General features: G+C 39.2%; 1 protein-coding gene across 17 annotated transcripts in view; it reads left to right on the plus strand.

Annotated features, from left to right (window-relative positions):
• The window catches only part of nrxn2a (neurexin 2a), a 496,353-nt gene that overhangs the window by 443,253 nt on the left and 29,242 nt on the right, over nucleotides 1–23,858 (plus strand). For 11 of the 17 annotated variants that reach the window (XM_057820438.1, XM_057820422.1, XM_057820428.1 and 8 more), the window contains 3 exons: nucleotides 9,659–9,830; nucleotides 19,472–19,561; nucleotides 22,929–23,257. In XM_057820438.1, coding sequence (XP_057676421.1) covers nucleotides 9,659–9,830; nucleotides 19,472–19,561; nucleotides 22,929–23,257 — 591 coding nt within the window. The remainder of the gene's footprint in view (nucleotides 1–9,658; nucleotides 9,831–19,471; nucleotides 19,562–22,928; nucleotides 23,258–23,858) is intronic. The other 6 variants (XM_057820437.1, XM_057820431.1, XM_057820433.1 and 3 more) reach the window with 1 other exon arrangement.

The raw sequence follows: 23,858 nt of genomic DNA on the forward strand, positions 1-23,858 counted from the left end.
AAAGTAACAATTTATTTACACATAACTAACTGAAAGATGACGCTGTTGTGGCCGCGACAGCCGGTTAAACTTTTCCCTCATCGTTGTCTGTCTCATAAAGATGAATTTTTTTGAATCTCTGCGGGCTCTGCTCACGAGCAGCACGGACTCAAAGGCATCGTCTGCTGCACTAGTGGTCCCGGTCGCTCTGCTCGGTCGTCCAGCGCCTGGCATCCCGGGCGTCCTACCGGTTGTTCTGCTCGGTCGTCCGCTGCCTGGCATCCATTCGGTCGCCTTCCGCCGGCACCCGGCCGTGCGGCCTGCCCGTTCCTTGCCGTTGAATCATGTTGCGAGTCTAACTAAATGCGCTACTGCCCTCCAGTGGCCGGTTTTATTGCTTTAAAATGGATTTTCAGCTTTGTGCTTTGGAGCTAAATTGAATCACGACCTAGAGATGTCTTTTTTGAAGAAAAAAAAAGACGTATAAATACGTCTTTGGGACACTGAAACAATTAAAAATAGAACGTAACTATACGGTTTTGGGAGCAAATGAGTTAAAGACCAGTTTTTGCTGGATCTGCCGTCAAGTTTTTCATGAGAAATTGTATTGATAGCCAAGGTCGGGAAATAGTGATTTAATAGGTGCAACAATACAAAGTCTTCTTTCAACATTTATCTGCACCTATTTTCAGTTAAGGTGGTGGTAATAAGCAGTTGTCAAGGAAAAGACAGATAATGGCTCTTGCGAATCCACAAAGCTGAACTCATGCCAGCCAGATAACTGCACAGTACATCTGTTTTTGCTCTGAACACTTTGTTGTTACTTTATTTGTTTTTATTTTTTGCTGTGCAAGAAATATCTTCCTTTTGCCGGCCAGGAATAGCAGCCATTTCCCACTAAGCGAGCCGTTATCTAGCCTTGAGGCTAATTTGAGGCAAATCAATGATGTTTCAGACAAAGTAAGATAAGCTGTCAACTATTCCGGGTCATTAAGTGAAACCATTTCAGTTTTTTTTTTTTTTTCCCGGATGTCTTTGCACGCAGATAGGCGAGTGTCTTTGCAAGCTAGCAAACAGCAATCATAGAAAAACCACTGGAAAAAAAGTGTGAGTGAATATTTAATGCACATTCATACTTAATTTGGAAAGTGCATTGCTTTGCCTGAGAGTTCAAATGGGAAATAGAATATGATTTTACGTATATTTTATTTTATGCCACCACAAAGCATTTATCAAGTCATGATATAATGAAGATTAATGATATGCCAAAGAAAAAAACAAAACACATGCACTTGTCTCATCACCTTGACATTCATTTGATGTCATGCTAACAATACAATATTTTGAAAAGGACTACCTTCAACTAAAAATGGAAAAGTTTTCAGTAACACTTTATAATAACTATCAGTTATAACTACAGTGGGGCAAATAAGTATTTAGTCAACCACCAATTGTGCAAGTTCTCCTACTTGAAAACATTAAAGAGGCCTGTAATTGTCAACATTGGTAAACCTCAACCATGAGAGACAGAATGTGGGGGAAAAAAATAATCACATTGTTTGATTTTTAAAGAATTTATTTCCAAATTAGAATGGAAAATAGGATTTCTGGCTGTCAAAGAGGTCTAACTTCTTCTAATGAGTTCTAACGAGGCTCCACTCGTTACCTGTATTAATGGCACCTGTTTATACTCATTATCGGTATAAAAGACACCTGTCCACAAACTCAGTCAGTCACACTCCAAACTCCACTATGGCCAAGACCAAAGAGCTTTCAAAGGGCACCAGAGACAAAATTGTAGACCTGCACCAGGCTGGGAAGACTGAATCTGCAATAGGTAAAACGCTTGGTGTAAAGAAATCAACTGTGGGAGCAATTATTAGAAAATGGAAGACATACAAGACCACTGATAATCTCCCTCGATCTGGGGCTCCATGCAAGATCTCACCCCGTGGCGTCGAAACGATAACAAGAACGGTGAGCAAAAATCCCAGAACCACACGGGGGGACCTAGTGAATGACCTACAGAGAGCTGGGACCACAGTAACAAAGGCTACAATCAGTAACAGAATGCGCCACCAGGGACTCAAATCCTGCACTGCCAGTCGTATCCCCCTGCTGAAGAAAGTACAGGTCCAGGCCCGCCTGCGGTTCGCTAGAGAGCATTTGGATGATCCAGAAGAGGACTGGGAGAATGTGTTATGGTCAGATGAAACCAAAATAGAACTTTTGGTAGAAACACAGGTTCTCGTGTTTGGAGGAGAAAGAATACTAAATTGCATACGAAGAACACCATACCCACTGTGAAGCATGGCTAAACGTTTTCTGTAACTCTTCACAAGCTTTTCACACACTGTTGCTGGTATTTTGGCCCATTCCTCCATGCAGATCTCCTCTAGAGCAGTGATGTTTTGGGGCTATCGTTGGGCAACACGGACTTTCAACCCCCTCCACAGATTTTCTATGGGGTTGAGATCTGGACACTGGCTAGGCCACTCCAGGACCTTGAAATGCTTCTTACAAAGCCACTCCTTTGTTGCCCTGGCTGTGTGTTTCGGATCATTGTCATGCTGAAAGACCCAGCCACGTCTTATCTTCAATGCCCTTGCTGATGGAAGGAGATTTTCACTCAAAATCTATCGATACATGGCCCCATTCATTCTTTCCTTTACATAGATCAGTCGTCCTGGTCCTTTTGCAGAAAAACAGCCCCAAAGATTGATGTTTCCACCCCCATGCTGGCTTCACAGTGGGTATGGTGTTCTTCGGATGCAATTCAGTATTCTTTCTCCTCCAAACACGAGAACCTGTGTTTCTACCAAAAGGTTCTATTTTGGTTTCATCTAACCATAACACATTCTCCCGGTCCTCTTCTGGATCATCCAAATGCTCTCTAGCGAACCGCAGACAGGCCTGGACGTGTACTTTCTTCAGCAGGGGAACACGTCTGGCAGTGCAGGATTTGAGTCCCTGGCGGCACATTGTGTTACTGAAAGTAGCCTTTGTTACTGTGGTCCCAGCTCTCTGTAGGTTATTCACGAGGTGGTTCTGGTTTGACGTCACGGGGTGAGATCTTGCATGGAGCCCTAGATCGAGGGAGATTATCAGTGGTCTTAATTATCAGTGGTCTTGTATGTCTTCCATTTTCTAATAATTGCTCCCACAGTTGAGTTCTTTACACCAAGCATTTTACCTATTGCAGATTCAGTCTTCCCAGCCTGGTGCAGGTCTACAATTTTGTCTCTGGTGTTCTTCGACAGCTCTTTGGTCTTGGCCGTAGTGGAGTTTGGAGTGTGACTGACTGAGTTGTGGACAGGTGTCTTTTATTCTGATAATGAGCTAAAACAGGTGCCATTAATACAGGTGATGAGTGGAGCCTCATTAGAAGAAGTTAGACCTCTTTGACAGCCAGAAATCTTGCTTGTTTGTAGGTGACCAAATCCTTATTTTCCACTCTAATTTGGAAATAAATTCTTTAAAAATCAAACAATGTGACTTTGTTTTTTTCCACATTCTGTCTTTCATGGTTGAGGTTTACCCATGTTGACAATTACAGGCCTCTCTAATCTTTTCAAGTAGGAGAACTTGCACAATGACGTACCGCAAGCAACACGTCACTTCCGCTCATTAATATTCATGACATTAGCTACTGTTGCTAAGTAGGGACAATCCACCGTTTGTCCCTAAAAGGAAATGAATGGAAATCGTGTACGAAGGAGATGTTTACAGAGCTTAACCTACCAATTCTCTCCGAAAATGATGTGCCTGGTGCCAAATTCACTGGCAAAGATGTGGAAGAACATAAAAATGTTCAGTTAAAGAGATGGCTTGAGTGTCGAAGGCTGAAAAAGACGAAAAAAACGAGCCGACCTAAGCGTAGCTTGAGCTTTTTTATCGACGCGACTGACAATGACATTCTCCTGTTTCAACAAGCTATCCTTTACCATCAGCCCTGTCTTTCTTATATATCCTCTGGTTGTCCTACGGGGTAATTTAGTTAGCTTTGTGTAGCGATGGCAAATGCTACTCAGTGACAGCCAACAAACAGTTTTAATTTTTTCATTGATAACACATCTTAATTCTATAATTTATTTACACTTCCCCCTTACTAAAGTTGTTTTTTTATATATATAACAGAAACGGTAACAGTGGCAGGCAGTCAGATACCATTGTAATTCTTTTCAGGTCATTCATTGTCAGACAGAAGCAGCACAGCACGTTACGCTAAAAAAATAAGTTAAAAATATAAAAATGGCTTACTTCTTTGTCCTCTGAAAGACCATGCCAACCCAACATAATGTTTAATGCATATGAAATGTGAATGGATTCACCGAGCTGGTGTTAAAGTCCGCGCAAGTTGATTCAGTCTTCACATTTTTTTGGTTTCCGGAAACGTATGAAGAAAACATCCTTCATGTGTCGTAATGTCTAGAGTCGTTTCTACAAGTTCCAAAAAAGCAATGCGTGATCGGCATGTTCGTTTTTGAAAGATTACCGGAGAAAAGTAGCACAAATTACGTTGTGTTTATGCGAGGGCGGGTCTATAATGTCCCACTTTGGCTTTACTTCCGCTTTATGATGCGACGTCACGGTCTAAAAATAGCCTGCGTGCGGTACGCCATTGGTGGTTGATTAAATACTTATTTGCCACACTGTACATGTTTATAATAACATATTTTAGTAAAAGAGATCAATTGTGGCTTATTCGAGCCTACAGGTCTTAATACTTATTTGCCACACTGTACATGTTTATAATAACATATTTTAGTAAAAGAGATCAATTGTGGCTTATTCGAGCCTACAGGTCTTTAAATCTGAGGTTCCCTTTAAAAATCCTCACTGAGATGTCAGAAGTCTCTGCACTTCACGCATTTAACACACATGTTGCACCAACCACGTCGGCATGAATAATTATTTCACATCTGAAAAGGATTCCAGCAGTATTTTGCATATGATTAGAGGGTGAACAAAGCCTTAAAACCGCTTTTACATCACGCCACGGCATCAGCAGTGGCAGCAGCCACCTGAGAGGCTCATATTTCTGTCTACATGTTCAGCCAGTCATTCAATTTTCGTGAGTACGAGGGAGGAGGAATGATTTAATATGGCACAAATCTCAGAATGAGTTCAGGAGGAAGCGCACAAATGTGACAGCAAAGCTGGAAACTCCCAAATACGAAGCGCTAAGAAGTGCTTAAGATATGTACACCTTGTCTGTGAAGCCAGTAAATATTGGAGTGCCACAGAGGAATAGCGCATTTTCGTATCAACAAAATTCTACACCCACCCAATTTGCCTGCACTTCCTCTGTCTTGTTGAAGGTGCCATATTGCAGCTGGAGTTGGAAGAAAGCCCTGCAGCCCTCTGCATATCTTATTCCACCCGCCTGAGAGACAAAAGGCATATGCAGGCTGAACTTGCTTATTATAATGATTATTAATCGTGTGCACCGCATAGAACTGTGCACAACTGACATTCTTATTATAGTCACGTCACTGCCTGTCAACGGTCCTCTCTAATGAACTGTTAGCATACCACTGGGTTGTTTCATGTGCCGCAAAATATACTCGTCGAACACTTTATTAGGTACAAGCACACATTGGAATGAGATTCGCAGGATATAAAAGAAGCGTCCCGGTGGCACGCTGTAAATGTAGACTGTACGTCAAAAGGATTTTCTATACCGCAATCATTTGCATATTGTTAATTGAAACCAAGCCAACTGAGAATTACTGTATTTGAGCAGATTTCTTGATTCAGCTGTTGAATTATCAGGGCATATTTGCCAACCAGTTCTTCATCTGCACATTAGGTGCAGTTTATCGCTCTGCCGTCACCACTTCGACCTTGTGTGGCAGTCAGGGGGGCACAGGAAACAGTCTGTTTGCTACCAGTGCCCCCCAAAGGCTATATTGGGAAGCAGCTTTGACCTTTGTGGAAGGTTGTCAGTTGCTGACAGAAGCAGGGGGAAGGGGGAGACTCGGTGGAGTAAAGGAAGAACAGCAGGATTGTGTCAGGATTGATCCACATCAGGCAACCTGAGCTGGCGGCTCACAGGAAACTATGCTGAACCCTTAAGAAAGAGCTTAACATACTGCCCACGTCACAAACGATATGCTCTCACTAGCCCATCAAGGGTTTTCAGTCCACATACTCACTCTATTTTCTTGGCTGTTTCTGAGTTACCACAATTTTCGGACTGTACGCTGCTACATTTTTCCTTCATTTTGAATCCTGTGGCTTATAGTCCAGTACAGCTTGTTTGTTGATTTATTTGGGTTAATAGGTAACACTTTATTTCGCACCGGTGTCATAAAACTGTCATAAGACCGTCATAATTATGACATGACACTATCATGGGCATTACTGAATGCTTATGAAAAATGTCATTAATTGTCATCCGGTAAATTATGTCACTAACTCCATTTATGTCCAGCTTGGCCCTTTCACGTCCATTCAAAGTGAGGTCATTTTAATGTAATTACAATTGTATTTTGAGATGATTCGACTATATACAACAATTTGATAAAGCGCAGATGACGAGAAATTAGTCTATCAATCTGCAGTTTATCCCCGCCTGTCATTATAGCGCTTTAGCGTCCCTGACTGGAGGATGACGTTGGTAAGGTCACGATTTCATCTGATTTAGAATTCAGCCCATTGAGGGGGAATTGTTCCGAACGAGGAAAATGCGACAAAGAGAGCAGCAAAATGTGATTGTTTCAATCTCTCTGCTCCAATATTTTTACAGGATATTCTTTGAATCTTAGTATTTGGATCTTAGTATTTTTCTCCAATTGCTAAATAAATGGTATGGTCATAACAAATAAGTCTTGTGCTAAATGGAATATGAAATATTCAAAATTTATTTATTCAATACGACATGGCAAAATTACTCCATAATGGTCAAAACTGTTTGACTTCTTGCACTTCCCGCACAATATTTTATGCCACCGGGGTTCGGAGAGCGTAAACGAAACAGGAGGCGTGACAGCTAGCCGACATGCTAACCTGAACTGAGCGGCATTTCAAAGTCTTATTCTCGCCTTTCAAAGCGACATATCAGACAAAACTACCCCGGATCATGTCACGCAGCGGCGGGGTTGTCGATTATCTTCACCGATCGACAGCCCCCCTAGTGGCGAGCAAGTTACAGTTACGTCGTTCCCCTGCTGCGGACAGGAGAGCTCATTTGCTGGGGAAGCAGCTGGAGAATGACCGCCGGACTAACCGGCCGACGTCGGAGGAGCTCGTAGCTGCCCGAGCTCAACCCGAGGATAGTGGTCTATTGCCGGGCATACGAAGAGGGCAGAGGGGGCTGGAAGTCTAGGCAATATGGAGAACTGCACGAGCATAAGCCGAGTATAGCGCTCTCCCGGCGGGCATGCAAAGAAGACCAAAGGTGGTGTGCGACAAGCCGCCGGTCGTCGGCCGAGTGGCATTCTCGGTGGACAAAGAGCACTGTCAGCCACAAAATGCAAGCCACATCCCTATTAAAACGTGTGCTATGATCCCAGTATTTGACATAATACAAAACACGATGTTTACTGACTTCCTCGTAAGTCCAATGGTCCCACAGTTGTCGGACTTGTTTTGGCCAATTTCGGGGTAAATGGGAACTTTTAGAAACCCAAAAAGGCTCACACACCCTGGTGCAGCAACAAAACCCTGCAGCACATTTGGCTGGTGTGATGTGAAAAATAAACAAATTACCGTATTGGCCCGAATATAAGACAGTGTTTTTTGCATTGAAATAAGATTGAAAAAGTGGGGGTCGTCTTATATTCGCGGTCTAGACATTATACCCATTTACGATGCTAGATGGCGCCAGATATCATTGAAGCAATGTTCTGTCATGACAGATCTCAGCTCCTCTCAAGTTTAACTAGTTTACATTATTTTATTGCAATTTTTTTCCTTATTCAGATTTGTTTCAAGACTACAGTTACAGTTAGACTTCACTTTGATGGTTAATGCAGTTATTGCAATTTTGTTGTTTCATCACAATAAAGTGGTTTATTTACATTTCAAAAACCAGAAGTAATTCATTTACGAATGTGATTGCACTTTAGTTTACATATTTAAATGTTCAGATATTAAGATTTGAATGAGGCAAAATAACATGCTTTTTCTCTCAAATATATAGTCATAATCATTTGTTTCAGATGTACTGTAATTATTTTTGTATAAAAATGTATAAAAAGTCTTTTTTTCAAAATTGAGTCTTGAAAAAGAGGGGGTCGTCTTATAATCGGGGCCGTCTTATATTCGGGCCAATACGGTAATCCACAAAATCAGCTGAATCCGCAGTCCATCTGCATGATATAAAGCAATGCTGTATTGTGAAATGCTGACCTGGGTGAAGTCACATTCACATTCATCCTCAATCCAGGAAGTCAGTCATTTTCATGGTGCGGGATTTTAAAAAATTGAATATATAAATCGATCGCTTCCACACTCATCCAAGCGGTCCATTTCATACCACCTGAAATATTAAATTAACATGCTTTTTGCTGTCATAGGCACTTTAGTGGCAATATTTTATGTGTTTCTAATAGAGGCGTGCGAAATTTCCGATTCTTAGATTATTCGCGATTCGGTCCTGGAAGATTCGAGAACGATTCACAAACATCCAAATTCCGATTATTGAATTATACCAGGTAAAGCGGAAATAAAACACAGTCAGCGCGGTCTTCAGAACGCAATGAGGAACGGACCGAGAGTAAATATCATGTTGAAAACAAAACAATAATACCTGACTGCGGTCAGCCACTACAAAAAGCGCCTAGTTGCTAGTTGCTACAAACATACGGCAACATACGGCTATGGTAGATATCACATATATCTAGAACTAGATGTGAAATGACAGACGACGGCAGTGTTAGATCATATACCAAGAACTAGATGTGAAATGACAGACTTTCCCGCACTCGTAAATAGGTGCCATCTTAAAGCAGTAGACTTCTCTAGAAGGCTCTGTTGTAGCGAACCTAATTACTTTTTATCCCAAAAAAGATTGGCAAAATCTTGACTTGAATCTATCTTTAAATGATGAAACAGTTTTAAAACTTTCATGTCGAAAGTAGACAGAAGGGAAATTATGGAATAACGGGAGCAATTTTGACAACTTTAAAATTAATTGAATGTAGTTTAAAGCTGCCGATACAGATTGGGGACTTGAGTATTTTATTGACTGTTTTTAACGGTTAACTTGATACTGAAATAGTAGTTTGTTTAGCCTGAGAGGATTGTTGAACAATTTTGGAACTAGTGTACAAAAAATTAAAAGCGGGGGGGTTGGGGGGGGGGTTGCATCTATAATCGATTTATAATCGAATCGGAGCCTCTGAATCATAATCGAATCATTAGGTGCCCAAAGATTCCCACCTCTAGTTTCTAATAACATATTTTAGTGAAAGAAAACAATTGTGATTTATTAGAACCTACAAGTCTTCAAGTCCCAGGTTCCCTATAAAAAGCATTAAATTTGACTTTTAAAATGGTGCAAAAACCCTGTAAATGCTAGACTTGTTCATGTAGCCCATGTTAAGGCCTACGCACGCGTCATCAAACTCTGTTTAGAGTGATAAGCAAACGACATCAAGAGAATTTCCTCCAATATGTGTGTTTTGAAAATCCTTGGCATCGGCGTTTGTTATTCATTCTTTGTTACCTGCAGGATCAAGGCAAAATCGGCGTCATATTCAACGTGGGGACGGACGACATCACCATTGATGAGCCCGCTGTCATGGTAAATGACGGCAAGTACCACGTTGTACGCTTCACACGCAGCGGTGGCAATGCCACTCTCCAGGTGGACAACTATCCAGTCATTGAGCGCTACCCTCCAGGTAAGACTAAAGACGGTGACTGCGCGCTAAATGAAGCCAAGCCCATTGCATGTTTGCCTCAAGGTCAATCTCCGAATGATTGGAGGTTTGAATTCAGCTCTCTCAGTTGTGCATCCCTCTCAAAGCCGTCTATTAAGTTGCCACCCACATATCCATAGTGTACCTTTTATGTTGCATAAACAATCACTCCATCCGATACTGATACACAGGCCTAAAGCTGTATTGCTAAGTATATCTTTGAGTTAAAAAGACTTTCATCAGCAGCTGTCATTCCAGCGATCGTTTTTTCTTCCTCAAACGGATAGGCAAACAAGCTCGCAGCAGTACATTCAAAGCTTCTATTTTCTCCTCACACCTATTCTAAAAATGTCTTTTCTTTAGTTTAATACTAATTGTAATTGACGTGAGGCAATTAAAACTAACTACCTAACCTCAGGTCTTTCGTATATAAACAGTTTTTTGGGGAATTTTGAGGGATGTGGCTTATAGTTAGGTACGTTTAGGCCTTGTTCAGACTTGCAGCCAAAATCTGATTTTCAGCCAATCCAGATAGAAACTGGATTGTCCTTTGTAGCAGTGTTGGTTTCGTCAGCTATAACGATAACAAAAAAATCTCGTCAACGAACACTTTTTTTAATGATGATGATGAGACGATAACGAGCTAAAAACATGTTTTGGAAGACTAAAACATAAAGAGACTAGGGCTGTCAAACAATTACAATTTTCAATCGAGTTAATCACAGCTTAGAAATAATCGTAATTAATCGCAATTCAAACCGTCTATAAAATATGCCGTATTTTTCTGTAAATTATTGTTGGAATAGAAAGATAAGACACAAGACTGATATATACATTCAACATACTGTCCATAAGTACTGTATTTGTTTATTATAAAAAAAAAAAATCAACAAGATGGCATTAACATTATTAACATTCTGTTAAAGCGATCCATGGATAGGAAGACTTGTAGTTCTTAAAAGATAAATGTTAGTACAAGTTATAGAAATTTTATATTAAAACATCTCTTAATGTTTTCGTTTTAATAAAATTTGTCACATTTTCAATCAAAAAATTAACTAGTAGCTCAACATTGTTGATGTCAATAATTACACAATGCTCATTGTGCTGAAACCCATAAAATCACTCGCACCCAAGCACCAGCAGAGGGTGACAAAACACCAAAAAACACAAGTAACAAGTGGACATGACACTGTGCTGTCATTTTAATCTGTTTGAGCGGAGCATGTGCTTTAAATGTGTCAAATATTTTAACGTGATTAATTTTTAAAAATTAATTACTGCCCGTTAACGCGATAATTTTGACAGCCCTAAATGAGACGAATGTTTTCGTCTGAGGTCAAGAGAGCAAGATAACAATGTGCAATAGTTTCTGTCACTTGTTCACAATGTGTGACATTTATGTGTCGTTAGCCTGTATTTAGCAGTGTCTGGTTGTGTCGTTAAGATTTGTTTTCTTGGCCAGAGAGAATATGCAATGTTTTTGCTGTGTGATCGTCACACACTAAATGTAGCTCATAGCATTAGCGTAGCATTCGCGTTAGCAACATTTTAAGGAACCAAATAACGCACAACTTGACATGGAAATACATGTTAGCGAAGTCGCTAGTTGGCATAGCACTCGGCGCTAACTACTAACATCTCAAAAACAACAACAATAAAGGCTAAACAGTACAAGAGGGTTCGTGTACTCACCTCTGATAGACGGAAGCGGGACTTAGCAAAACACTAGGGACTTTTTCCAATTAACACGACTTGAACATACTGCTGGACAACTGAAAGACAAGGAGCTACGAACTATCTCTCTTCCCTTCTCGCTCTAAAAAATAACTTGCGCACAGAAGTGCGACCGCCGGGTCCCTGCCTGTCTCATACACAAATTTATTTTCCAGTCTTTCGAAAAGGAGTAAATCTCCCGCTCAGTAACCTGTAGCATCCATCATAACGTTGTGCGTGCGTCCGTTAGAGGTGTTCGGGCGGCAGATGTGTCTTGAATTTCGTTCCGCTACGAGCGCTTGTCATTAAGTTATTAGGGAAAATCATCGTTTTTGAACATTTATTAATCGTAATTGAATCGTCACTTGTCAAATCGCGATGCATCTAATAATCGATTTTTTGGCACTCCCTTACCTTACACAGGACTTTACCGGGATATAAGTCTGAAAGAGGCTTAAGAATAAGACGAAAATTAAAAGGGCTGCCAAAAAACAACACTGCTTTCTAGTCTGAACAGTCACAAGGCACAGAAATCAGATTTTAGGAGACAGATTGAAAACAACATACGGGAGGTAGTTTCATATCAGATATGGACAAAATGTTGCTCAGTCTGAACAGCTCAAATGGGATTTGACCATCCGTCACTCTACACTGGATGACGTATCCGTTGCCAAAGCAACCTGTCAGGTGTGTCAATAATGTGGCCCAATCTGAACAGGCGAAGATCTGTTTGGACACTTGCTAAAAATAACCCATATAAATCGGATTTAAGGAGGAATCTGATAAGCATGCAGTCTGAACGTAGCCTTATAGTCAAAAAATGACTTACTGTACATCATCCGCATGTATCTAGTCCTCCTCCAAAAATTAGCATATTGTGATAAAGTTCATTATTTTCTGTAATTTACTGATAAACATTAGACTTTCATATATTTTAGATTCATTACACTCAACTGAAGTAGTTCAAGCCTTTTATTGTTTTAATATGGATGATTTTGGCAAAAAAAAGTCAAGAAAAACCTAAAATCCCTGTCTCAAAAAATTAGCATATCATGAAAAGGTACTCTAAAGAAGCTACTAACCTAATCATCTGAATCAACGAATTAACTCAAAACCCTTGCGAAAGATTCCTAAGGCTTTTAAAAACTCCCAGCCTGGTTCATTACTCAAAACCTCAATCATGGGCAAGACTGCCGACCTGACTGCTGTCCAGAAGACCATCATTGACACCCTCAAGCAAGAGGCTAAGACACAGAAAGAAATTTCTCAGCGAATAGGCTGTTCCCAGAGTGCTGTGTCAAGACACCTAAGTGGGAAGGGAAAAGTGTGGCAGGAAACGCTGCACAACCAGAAGAGTTGACCGCACCCTGAGAAAGATTGTGGAGAAGGGCCGATTCCAGACCTTGGGGGACCTGCAGAAACCTGGAAATTTGCTACAGGTGCCGCATTCCCCAGGTCAAGCCACTTTTGAACCTGAAAGAGCGGCAGAAGCGCCTGATCTGGGCCACAGAGAAGCAGCACTGAACCGTTGCTCAGTGGTCCAAAGTACTTTTTTCAGATGAAAGCAAATTTTGCATGTCATTTGGAAATCAAGTTCCCAGAGTTTGGAGGAAGACTGGGGAGAAGGAAATGCGAAAATGCCTGAAGTCCAGTGTCAAGTACCCACAGTCAGTGATGGTCTGGGGTGCCATGTGAGCTGCTGGTGTTGGTCTACTGTGTTTTATCAAGGGCAGGGTCAATGCAGCTAGCTATCAGGACATTTTGGAGCACTTCCGGCTTCCATCTGCTGAAAAGCTTTATGGAGATGAAGATTTCATTTTTCAGCATGACCTGGCAACTGCTCACAGTGCCAAAACCACTGATAAATGGCATTACTGTGCTCAATTGGCCTGCCAACTCTCCTGACCTGAACCCCAGAGAGAATCTGTGGGATATTGTGAAGAGGAAGTTGAGAGACACCAGACCCAACACTGTGGATGGGCTTAAAGCCGCTATCGAAGCATCCTGGGCCTCCATAACACCTCAGCAGTGCCACAGGCTGCTTGCCTCCATGCCACGCCGCATTGAAGCAGTCATTTCTGCAAAAGGATTCCCGATGGGGTCCGATCACGTCATTTTCAAAGTATCGGAATCGGTAAAAAAATATCGGCCATGCCTTTCTTTAATATATATATTTTTTTAAATTAAATCGTTTTCTAATTGTATTTAACGTTACAGACATAATATGTTACACTCATCCAAAGTCTTTAGTTTTGGCTTAAGGTAGGGTTATCAAATTTATCCCGATAATGGCGGTAATTAATTTTTTAAAAAATGTATCACGTTAAAATATTTAACGCAATTAATGCATGCGCTGAACGACCCACTCACGTATTGTCGCGCTCAATCTGTAATGGTGCTGTTTTACCTATATTAAGAACTAAAAGGCAGCGTAAAATGAGTAGAGTGAATTTTGGAAGCCTTTGGAGCCTTTTTTTAACTGGCTAAAGCCTTACAATCCCTCTCCCTACAATTAGAAATATCGTGGGAAGCAATGTGGGGAAGCAAGGTAGTAATTGATCTTTTCCTTAACACCCTATGTTACTTCCCAACGCAGAGACGATATATCAATTGGTAGCACTACGCACAGTCATGGTTCCACTTCCCATCATGCATTTGGGCATGGCTACAGTATGATTTACTGAAAGCTCAACAAATACACTAGATGGCAATATTTAATTACAATATACAAAGTCACATTTGTCCTTTAAGAATTACAAGTTTTTCTATCCGTGGATCCCTCTCACAGAAAGAATGTTAATAATGCCATCTTGAGGATTTATTGTCATAATAAAGAAATACAGTACTTATGTACTGTATGTTGACTGCGTATATTCGTCCGAGTTTTATTCATTTTTTTCTTAATGCATTGCCAAAATGTATATGATCGGGAAAAATTATCGGGAATGATTGGAATTTAATCGGGAGCAAAAAAAGCAATCGGATCGGGAAATATCGGGATCGGCAGATACTCAAACTAAAACGATCGGGATCGGGAGCAAAAAAACATGATCAGAACAACCCTAGTGCATAGCTGATATAATGAATTGAAGGTTGACTTTTTTTGTATTAAAAAACACTTTTTTTTAATTGGTTGGATGAAATATGCTAATTTTTTTAGATAGGGATTTTTGGTTTTGCTTGACTTTTTTGCCAAACCATCAATATTAAAACAATAAAAGGCTTGAACTACTTCAGTTGTGTGTAATGAATCTTAAAATATATAAAAGTCTAATGTTTATCAGTACATTACACAAAATGATGGTAACACTTTATAATAACTATCCGTTTTACTAGTTAATAGATCATTAGTAAACTGTTGATAAATGATTTATTGTTGATTTGTGAAGTATTTGTTAACAGTTTGTTAAGCATTTACAAGGTGTTGCAATATGGTTGAACCCAATCTAAAAACCCATGCTAGTTGATGGATCTTAATCAAACGATATACGCTTTATGTTGAAGGTCATAAGTTTTATTGGTAAAATATACAAAGAAAAGTACAAATATTTGTTGGTTCTATGGCAGATTTTCATAAATGTGCAACATGAGCGCTGCCTTCAAAATGTCTTATCAAAATGCCTTTTCTTTTGAAGTGAATGGTACTTCTTAACCTGAAAAGATAGAAATGCCAAACGTTATACACAAAAAGTTGAAACGTTTCTACACAAACTGTGTTTCAGGTTAAGAACACCTTGTAAATGCTTAACAAACTGTTAACAAATACTTCACAAATCAACAATAAATCATTTATCAACAGTTTACTAATGATCTATTAACTAGTAAAACGGATAGTTATTATAAAGTGTTACCAAAATAATGAACTTTATCACAATATGCTAATTTTTTTAGAAGGACTACTATGTGCACAAAAAGACAAACTGATACTCTTGCGTCGGAATCCAGTGGAAATATCACGCCTGGCGTGACATTTTGTTATTGACTCAACTCTGCAGCTACATGTATACACAGGAAACAAACCTGGAGATAATATATTCATCGAAACCTCATTTTAAACCCAAAAGGGATTAAGACTCGCCCGCCTGTGTACTTGCACGCCTCATTTGCATGCAGATTGAAAAGGAAAACGCAAACTGCTTTCATGTAATCACGCTGGCTGCTCTTTAACCTGCTCTGAACCCGCTCGACCTTCTTCAGAGCAGGTGCACCAGCGACGACAGCGGGAGGAAGTTCCCTCTATGCCTCCAGCTGCCGGTGAAAATACGCACAAACCCGAAAAAAAAATCTTCAATCATTTGCTCACACTTTGATCCCACTTTAGCAATCAGTGTTTTCATGATTTGATTTGAGTTTGTATATTTTTCCCCCCACGTTAACAATCCGAGAGGACTTGTTGTGTAAGAAGACTTGAACACAGTCTAAATGACTTAAACCGTCGTGTATGCTGCCACCTCTTCCATGTTGCACCATAATCTTAATCCTGTTTATTTATTCATTACCATCCCCCTGACAACACTGACTTTGGCCTGTTTACTTAGTGTATCTTTACATATGCATGTATTCATTTGTCTATGAGTTCATGTATCCTGTCATCATTGATAATCTGTATTTGTTTTGGGAAAAAAAGTGGAAGAATAAATCACTTGTCATTGATGTATTATGCACAATGTTGTATTTGTCCAATAAAAAGCATGTATATTCAAATAAGTAACCCAAAATAATGTTACGTATTTTTAAGTAATGAAAAGTTGAAAAATAATTGTAAACGGATAATGCTTTTTATTGGACTGTAATTCTTTTTTATAAGAATGTTTGCTATAATAGTGTCTTTTCATAGGAAATTAGTAGGACTTCATATACCGTATTTTTTCGGACTATATGTCGCAATATGTTATATGTTGGCAATATTCGACCCCTTTTTGGCTGAAATAATCAAGCGGCTTATAAATGTGATTGTGTTCTAATGTCTTTAAGTGACGTCTTGGTTGATTTGGCTTTTCTGCTGTCCACTGCAAACATTTTTAGACACAATAAACAGACTGGTCTTTTCTCATCTCCCACTGTATTAAAAGTCAAAGCCAAACGCTACATACACTTCTTATATTTCCTCGTTTTAGTTCTTCATATCTCCAATGCTCTTTGCTGTGCGCTCTTGTTTGGTTCACAAATACTGCACACACACTGAAAATGAGATCGCCACTGCCACACACTGAGTGAATGTGAAATTACACTTTATTCGACTTTATCCGAGTACAGCAAAAAAAGTGTTCACCAAGGTCACATGCGCCACCCCCTGCATTGCTCTGCGCCCCCTATTTGAGAAGTACTGATTCAATCAGAGACCAAGCACAAACATTATATACAGAGGTGGGTAGTAACGTGTTACATTTACTCAGAAAAATGTATTTCTAAGAGTAGTTTTACTAAGCCATACTTTTTACTTGAGTAGATTTGTGAAGAAGAAATGCTACGCTTACTCCCCTTATATTTTTTCTCTTTATTCTACCTATTAGACTTTACTCCCCCTCCAAGCAATTCCAACAGAAGCTCTACCAGTTTCACCAATGAGACGTTGCAACAATAATCACCTGACTCCATTATACCAATCAGGCTCAAGCTTGCTGTTCCATGATCACGCCGGCCTGTTCCATCACGTGTCGTCTTTAAAGCGCTGCTAAAAATTAAGCATTTGACAGAGAGCCCTGCCCTCAACATGACTCGAAAGCTCAGATTTTAACCTATCTCCCAGTTTTTATTTGTTACCGATTGACCACAAAAAACCGAAGATATGCTCCTTTTAATTTCATAATAGGAACTATGAAGGAACTGTTCACTGTTCAACTATTCAAACTAGGAACTATTTTCTCCACTAGAGGGCACTCATGCTCTTTGGATGAATGATGCTTCATTTCCGCAGATTTTTTTTCCTCTCGCCGAAATTTAATGATTTTTTTGGCAGGGTATTTCTTTGGCTTAATGTGGTTATATACTGTAACTGGTTATAGTACAGCATAATAATAACAGTTCATATGGATCAGGGGTCGGGAACCTTTTAGACAGAGAGAGCCAAAACCCAGCGTATTTTAAAATGTGATTCTACAAGAGCCATACAGTGTGTGTGAATTGCATATATATTGCAAATAAATCTTGAGAAAACGACAATGAAAGTCTAACACCGTTACTTGTCTTATACAATCGTTGTGCAGTTGTGCATTCACCACAAGGAAAATAACAAATAGAAACATGGTGTGGTGCCGCGTATATTTATTATAGTGAAAAAAGCTGAATTTAACACGGACGAAATCATTTGGCCGATCAGAGTGAAGTATTACTAAAACAAAATGGTGACGTCACGTACCGTAATGGTCGGCAACGGATTGCCGCATACGTTTCTTCAACACAACGTGGCCGTGTCAATAAAAAAAATCGGTTTATATATATACAGTACTGTGCAAAAGTTTTAGGCAGGACACCTGCCTAAAACTTTTGCACAGTACTGTATATATTTTTTTTTAATTATTAAATTTATTGGGATCATGGAAGCTTCCACTTGGGGAAAATATATGCATACAATATATCCTGTATATACATAATATAATAAAAATATACAGTACTGTGCAAAAGTTTTAGGCAGGTAGGCAGGTGTCCTGCCTAAAACTTTTGCACAGTACTTTATATATATATATATATATATATATATATTTCTGTCTCCATCCATGTACCCGTTTATAATGCGCACAATGATTTTACAAGTTGATTTTAGGGGAAAAAAGTGTGCGTTATATTTGGGAAATTACGGTGTTTAAAAAAATAAATAGATATAAAAAAATCTGGCATTTTAAGCAGTTAGTCACAATGTTACTCATTACTCAAGTATTCTTTTCACCAAATAATTGTTTACTTGTACTTGAGTACATTTTTCGGATGACTACTTTTACTTGCGTAATATTGAAATCACGTTACTCTTACTTGAGTAAAATTTTGGCTACTCTACCCACCTCTGTTTGTTTATTATTATAGTAATAAAACAGAGAACAAGTGCCCAATATGAATCTGTTGACATACTAACAGTTATTCAGATAGGATAAACAAACTTTCAATCTCACTCCAGATCACTACCAAATCCATTCAAGTCCTCATCTTCCGTATCACTTTTGAACAACGGCACCTATTCGAAATAGAGGGCACACCTCGACTATAAGTCACAGGACCAGCCAATCTATTGAAGAAAGTGTGACATCTAGTCCAGAAAATACGGCATACTGTAAAAGTTAATTGGCATTTTGGATAATTATTTGAACATTTGACTGAATGCCTTGCAGCAGGGGTGTCCGAACCGCTCAATCAATCAAATCAACTGATTACATTTGTATGACACCAGATTGGTAAAGAGGTGTCGTCATGTTTTGTTGGAATGAAATCCAGCACCCACTGTGGCCCTATGTGGAATAGGTTAGACACCCCTGCCTTACAGTATTAGTTTGTTTGAAATGTACTTTTTGTCCTACTCATTTCACTATGATGGAATTTCAACAATAATAATGTTGGTTTCTGCTGATATCTTCTGTATCTTCTTCGAAATGCTGTTTTCTCCGAGTGTTTTTTTTTTTTCTACATGTCTGAATTTTCATGCTGCTAACTGAATTAACCATTTTTTGTCAAAGTATATAAACCTTTTTGTCCTGTGGTTAAAATAGCTAAACAATACTAACTAGTGTAGATATAAACAGCCTAAACCTGACTTCTCTAACTGTTGCTCTTAAAAATCAAATAATAAAGATACGTTTAAGTGACAGATGCTTAACCAATTTGTTAAAGGTGTTAGCCATCATAACTCTGTTTCTAACCCTGTGATCTTTCAGCTTGCAGACGTTAACCTTTAACCTGTCTCTCCAAATTCTCTGAAGGACACTATGATAATGAGCGACTGGCTATTGCTAGGCAAAGAATCCCGTACAGACTCGGTCGGGTAGTTGACGAGTGGCTACTCGATAAAGGTAAAAAAAATAATTGATTGGTTAATTAATCCTTGAACTAACTAGTGATTAACCTTCCCCTAAGTGAGGCGCAGCACCACAAGACAATTGTGACAAGGGTCATCTTATCCAATTGTGTCATAGTCCCCATTGACTGTAATTGGAAAACGATTACGGAGAGCTAAGACGTAGCGCTGAGAAAACGTTTGTTGAAATCTTCCTTCCTTGTCACCCTTGCACCTTGTGGCATAGCTGCACTCTTAAACAGATTTTAAACCAATGAACTAAAAACACATAACCCATACCCAGCCCTCCATCGTCCCTTTTAACCACTGCATTAACTTATGAAGGTGTGTTACATCTACGCTGAAAAGATAAAAAATGGTAACACTGGTCTTTTTTTTCCTAACTGAATTAGGGAATTTGTACCACTGAATCCAAAAACCGGTTTCGCTCAATCAGGTCAGATTTTTACACTAATTATTTGATCTTCTAACTGAATCGATTACATTTTTGTGACATCATCAGTTAATTTTCGTGAGCATTTCTCATTCATGGCAGGTTTTGAAAGAGATGTTTTTTTTTCTAAAAGAACATATTAATCACGGTTGTCCGATATTATCGGGTATATCTGCTGATAAACGCATTTTAAAATGATATCGGATAATATCGACATCCGTTGTTCATAGAGATGTGACTGAAAATTCATCCGAAAATTACTGAAAGAATGTGTTATCGGTTTTAAGTTATGAAGACCAAAATTTTACGAACTAATAGACTGAAGAACCTTAGTCCTTTGTTGGTGATGTCATCAAAACACGACAAAAAACAACACAATTGTTGTAAACATTTGCATTACATAGCATTACATAGCATTGAAGGTATGTAATGCTATACAATTGGCTAACTTGCATAGCAAACGTCCACTAGCTTCAATGCTACATAGCCTAATGCTAATGTTTACAACAATTGGCTAACTTGGATAGCAAAATTCTGCTAGTTTCAATGCTATATAATGCTAATGCTTACAACAATTAGTTAACTTGCATAGAAAAAGTCCGCTAGCTTCAATGCTATATAATTTTAATGTTTACAACAATTGGCTAACTTGCATAGCAAAGTCCGCTAGCTTCAATGCTATAAAATGCTAATGTTTACAACATTTGGCTAACTTGGATAGCAAAAGTTCTCGAGCTTCAATGCTATATAATGCTAATGTTTACAACAATTGGCTAACTTGCTATATAATGCTAATCTTTACAAAAATTGCTAACTTTCATAGCAAAAGTCCGCTAGCTTCAATGCCATAAAATGCAAATGTTTACAACAATTGGCTAACTTGGATAGCAAAAGTTCGCGATGCTATATAATGCTAATGTTTACAAAAATTGACTAACTTGCTATATAATGCTAATGTTTACAAAAATTGACTAACTTGCTTACAAAAGTCCGCTAGCTTCAATGCTATATAATGCTAATGTTTACAACAATTGGCTGACTTGCATGCAAAAGTCCGCTAGCTTTAATGCTATGTAATGCTAATGTTTACATCAATTGGCTAACTTGGATAGCAAAAATCCGCTAGCTTCAATGCTATATAATGCCAATGTTTACAAAAATTGGCTAACTTGCTATATAATGCTAATTTTTACAAATTTGGCTAACTTGCATAGCAAAAGTCCGCTAGCTTCAATGCTATATAATGCTAATGTTTACAACAATTGGCTAACTTACATAGCAAAAGTCCACTAGCTTCAATGCTATATAATGCTAGTTTTTACAATAATTGGATAACTTGCATAGCAAAAGTCCACTCGATTCAGTGCGAAATAATGCCAATGTTTACCAGATTGTTTCTGGTGCGCACCAGAATGCTTACATTTATTTTATTTCTGTCGGTGTCCCTTTAGGGACCCCGTAGTTATTCATAGAGTTAAGTCGTTCAGAAAGTTGACCAGATTGAGCGAAACCAATGTGATTTATTGATACAGCACATTGAAATGATCGTAAATCAGCTAACAAAACTTGGACATTAAATTTTGACCAGTGTAATATATGACAAAGAAGTCATAGAATTATGAGAATAAAGTGTAATATTGATAGAAAGGTGGAAATATGAGTTTTCCATTTAGATTAAAACACAACAGAATAACAAAAAGAGAAGTGAACGTAGTTTTTTTTTTTTAATGCACGTACAATGATGTGATAGAATGAGAATAGTTTATGACAAAGCACAGCATGTATTTTATGAGTATAAAGTCACAATTTCACCTTAAAAGGATATACATGAACAAGAAGAATGAAAAAATTTTATCAGAATAAAAAACAATATATACGGTACTTTTGACATTCATTAGCTCAAGCTATAACTTTATTCTCATAATATTGTAAACCCACAATTACTTTTTTCACCAATGAATACAACATGAAATTGCTTTCTTGCAATATTACAACTACATACTCGTTATTTCTCTTTCCAGCGTAGTTCTAACATTCCTTCTTCCTAACTAGATGTGTAAATGTGTGTAATAATTTGTTTTTAATCTTAAAAATGTGCTGCACTTTTGAGTCGTGACAGTAGATTGTGGCCTAAAAGTCCTTCCTTCTCCCCCTTAAACCGATAGAAGCAAAACCTCTCAATGTGATGGCCCCGAGTGAACCGCTTCCCTCCTCTTGTTCCCGGCGGCCCTGTGTTGTTGGCTCCGTGTACGCACTACAGTGACCATGTCACAGTCCCCCAGCTTCAGTTTAGTCTGTGACAAAAGAGCCCTGACAGGCTGCTGAAATGGATCACTGTTTGCAGCCACCAACTTTGCTAATAAGTATTCTCCTGAAACAGGCCCATTACTGCAGTTCTTTCGCTGATGTAGCTTATCAGCGTAGCTGCTGTCAGTGGCGCTGTTACAAGACATTGTCCCTCTCAGGAGCTAAAACAATTGGACTGGAGGAGAACTCAGAGTTTTAATGACTGCGGAATTCACTAGTCAGTGGAGTTTAGCCTCCATTTTGGAGGGATTTTTTTTCCCTCCCGCTGCACTAAAGACAGTGACTTCACTTTTAATCATGGCCTCTTTTTGGTAATGTTGAAGACATTAATAAAGATCCAGTTTAATAAACACCCCTCCCTTTCGAATATTAGGTAGTAAGAAATCAAATTTTAGCTTAAATAGGGACCTAAATATAAACGACTCCTCTATTTAATGTAAACTGCATGATTAAAGTGTAAACCCCCCCTCACCCGTTAACCTCTAAATTATTTTTCTGGTGAATTACTAAATGCTCGCTAACTCCAACCCGTTTGAAGTAGTGCTTCCTAACAACTTGTGTAACATATTCATGTGTGCTTCACCTTTTTTCTTTCCCTTCCTATCAACTGCCTGGCTTGTAGGGAGACAGCTGACCATCTTTAACAGCCAGGCCGCCATTAAAATCGGCGGCCAGGACAAGGCTCGGCCTTTCCAGGGTCAGATCTCTGGCCTCTACTACAACGGGCTGCAGGTGCTCAAATTAGCGGCAGAGAACGACCCCAGCGTGCAGGTGGAAGGAAACCTCCGCCTGGTAGGCGATGCGCTCTCCGTGCTGACTACAGACACGACCTCCGCCACCCCGCTGGCAGTGTCCGATATGTCCACCACCATCATGGAAACCACAACGACGATGGCGACCACCACTACCCGAAGGCAGCGTTCGCCCAGCCTGAGGGACAGCATCTCTAAGGTAAGAAGAGTATAAAGAACAGAGGAAAGCCACTGGGGCAAGGGTGTCAAACTCATTTTTGTCGCAACTTTGCATAGGGACGCTAGGGACATAATACTACCAACTTTTCAGGATGCTTAAATTGCTCCCACCAACTTTTACGCAACTTTATTTGAATTATATAACGAGTTCAGTTACAGTGGGGCAAATAAGTTTTTAGTCAACCACTAATTGTGCAAGTTCTCCCACTTGAAAATATTAGAGAGGCCTGTAATTGTCAACATGGGTAAACCTCAACCATGAGAGACAGAATGTGGGGAAAAAAAACAGAAAATCTCATTGTTTGGTTTTTATTTGCAAATCATGGTGGAAAATAAGTATTTGGTCAATACCAAAGGTTCATCTCAATAATTTGTTATGTACCCTTTGTTGGCAATAACGGAGGCCAAATGTTTTCTGTAACTCTTCACAAGCTTTTCAAACACTGTAGCTGGTATTTTGGCCCATTCTTGCATGCAGATCTCCTCTAGAACAGTGATGTTTTGGGGCTGTCGTTTGGGCAACACGGACTTTCAACTCCCTTCACAGATTTTCTATGGGGTTGAGATCTGGAGACTGGCTA

This window comes from Corythoichthys intestinalis, chromosome 18 (genome assembly GCF_030265065.1).
Source record: "Corythoichthys intestinalis isolate RoL2023-P3 chromosome 18, ASM3026506v1, whole genome shotgun sequence".
In the NCBI taxonomy this organism is placed as follows: domain Eukaryota; kingdom Metazoa; phylum Chordata; class Actinopteri; order Syngnathiformes; family Syngnathidae; genus Corythoichthys; species Corythoichthys intestinalis.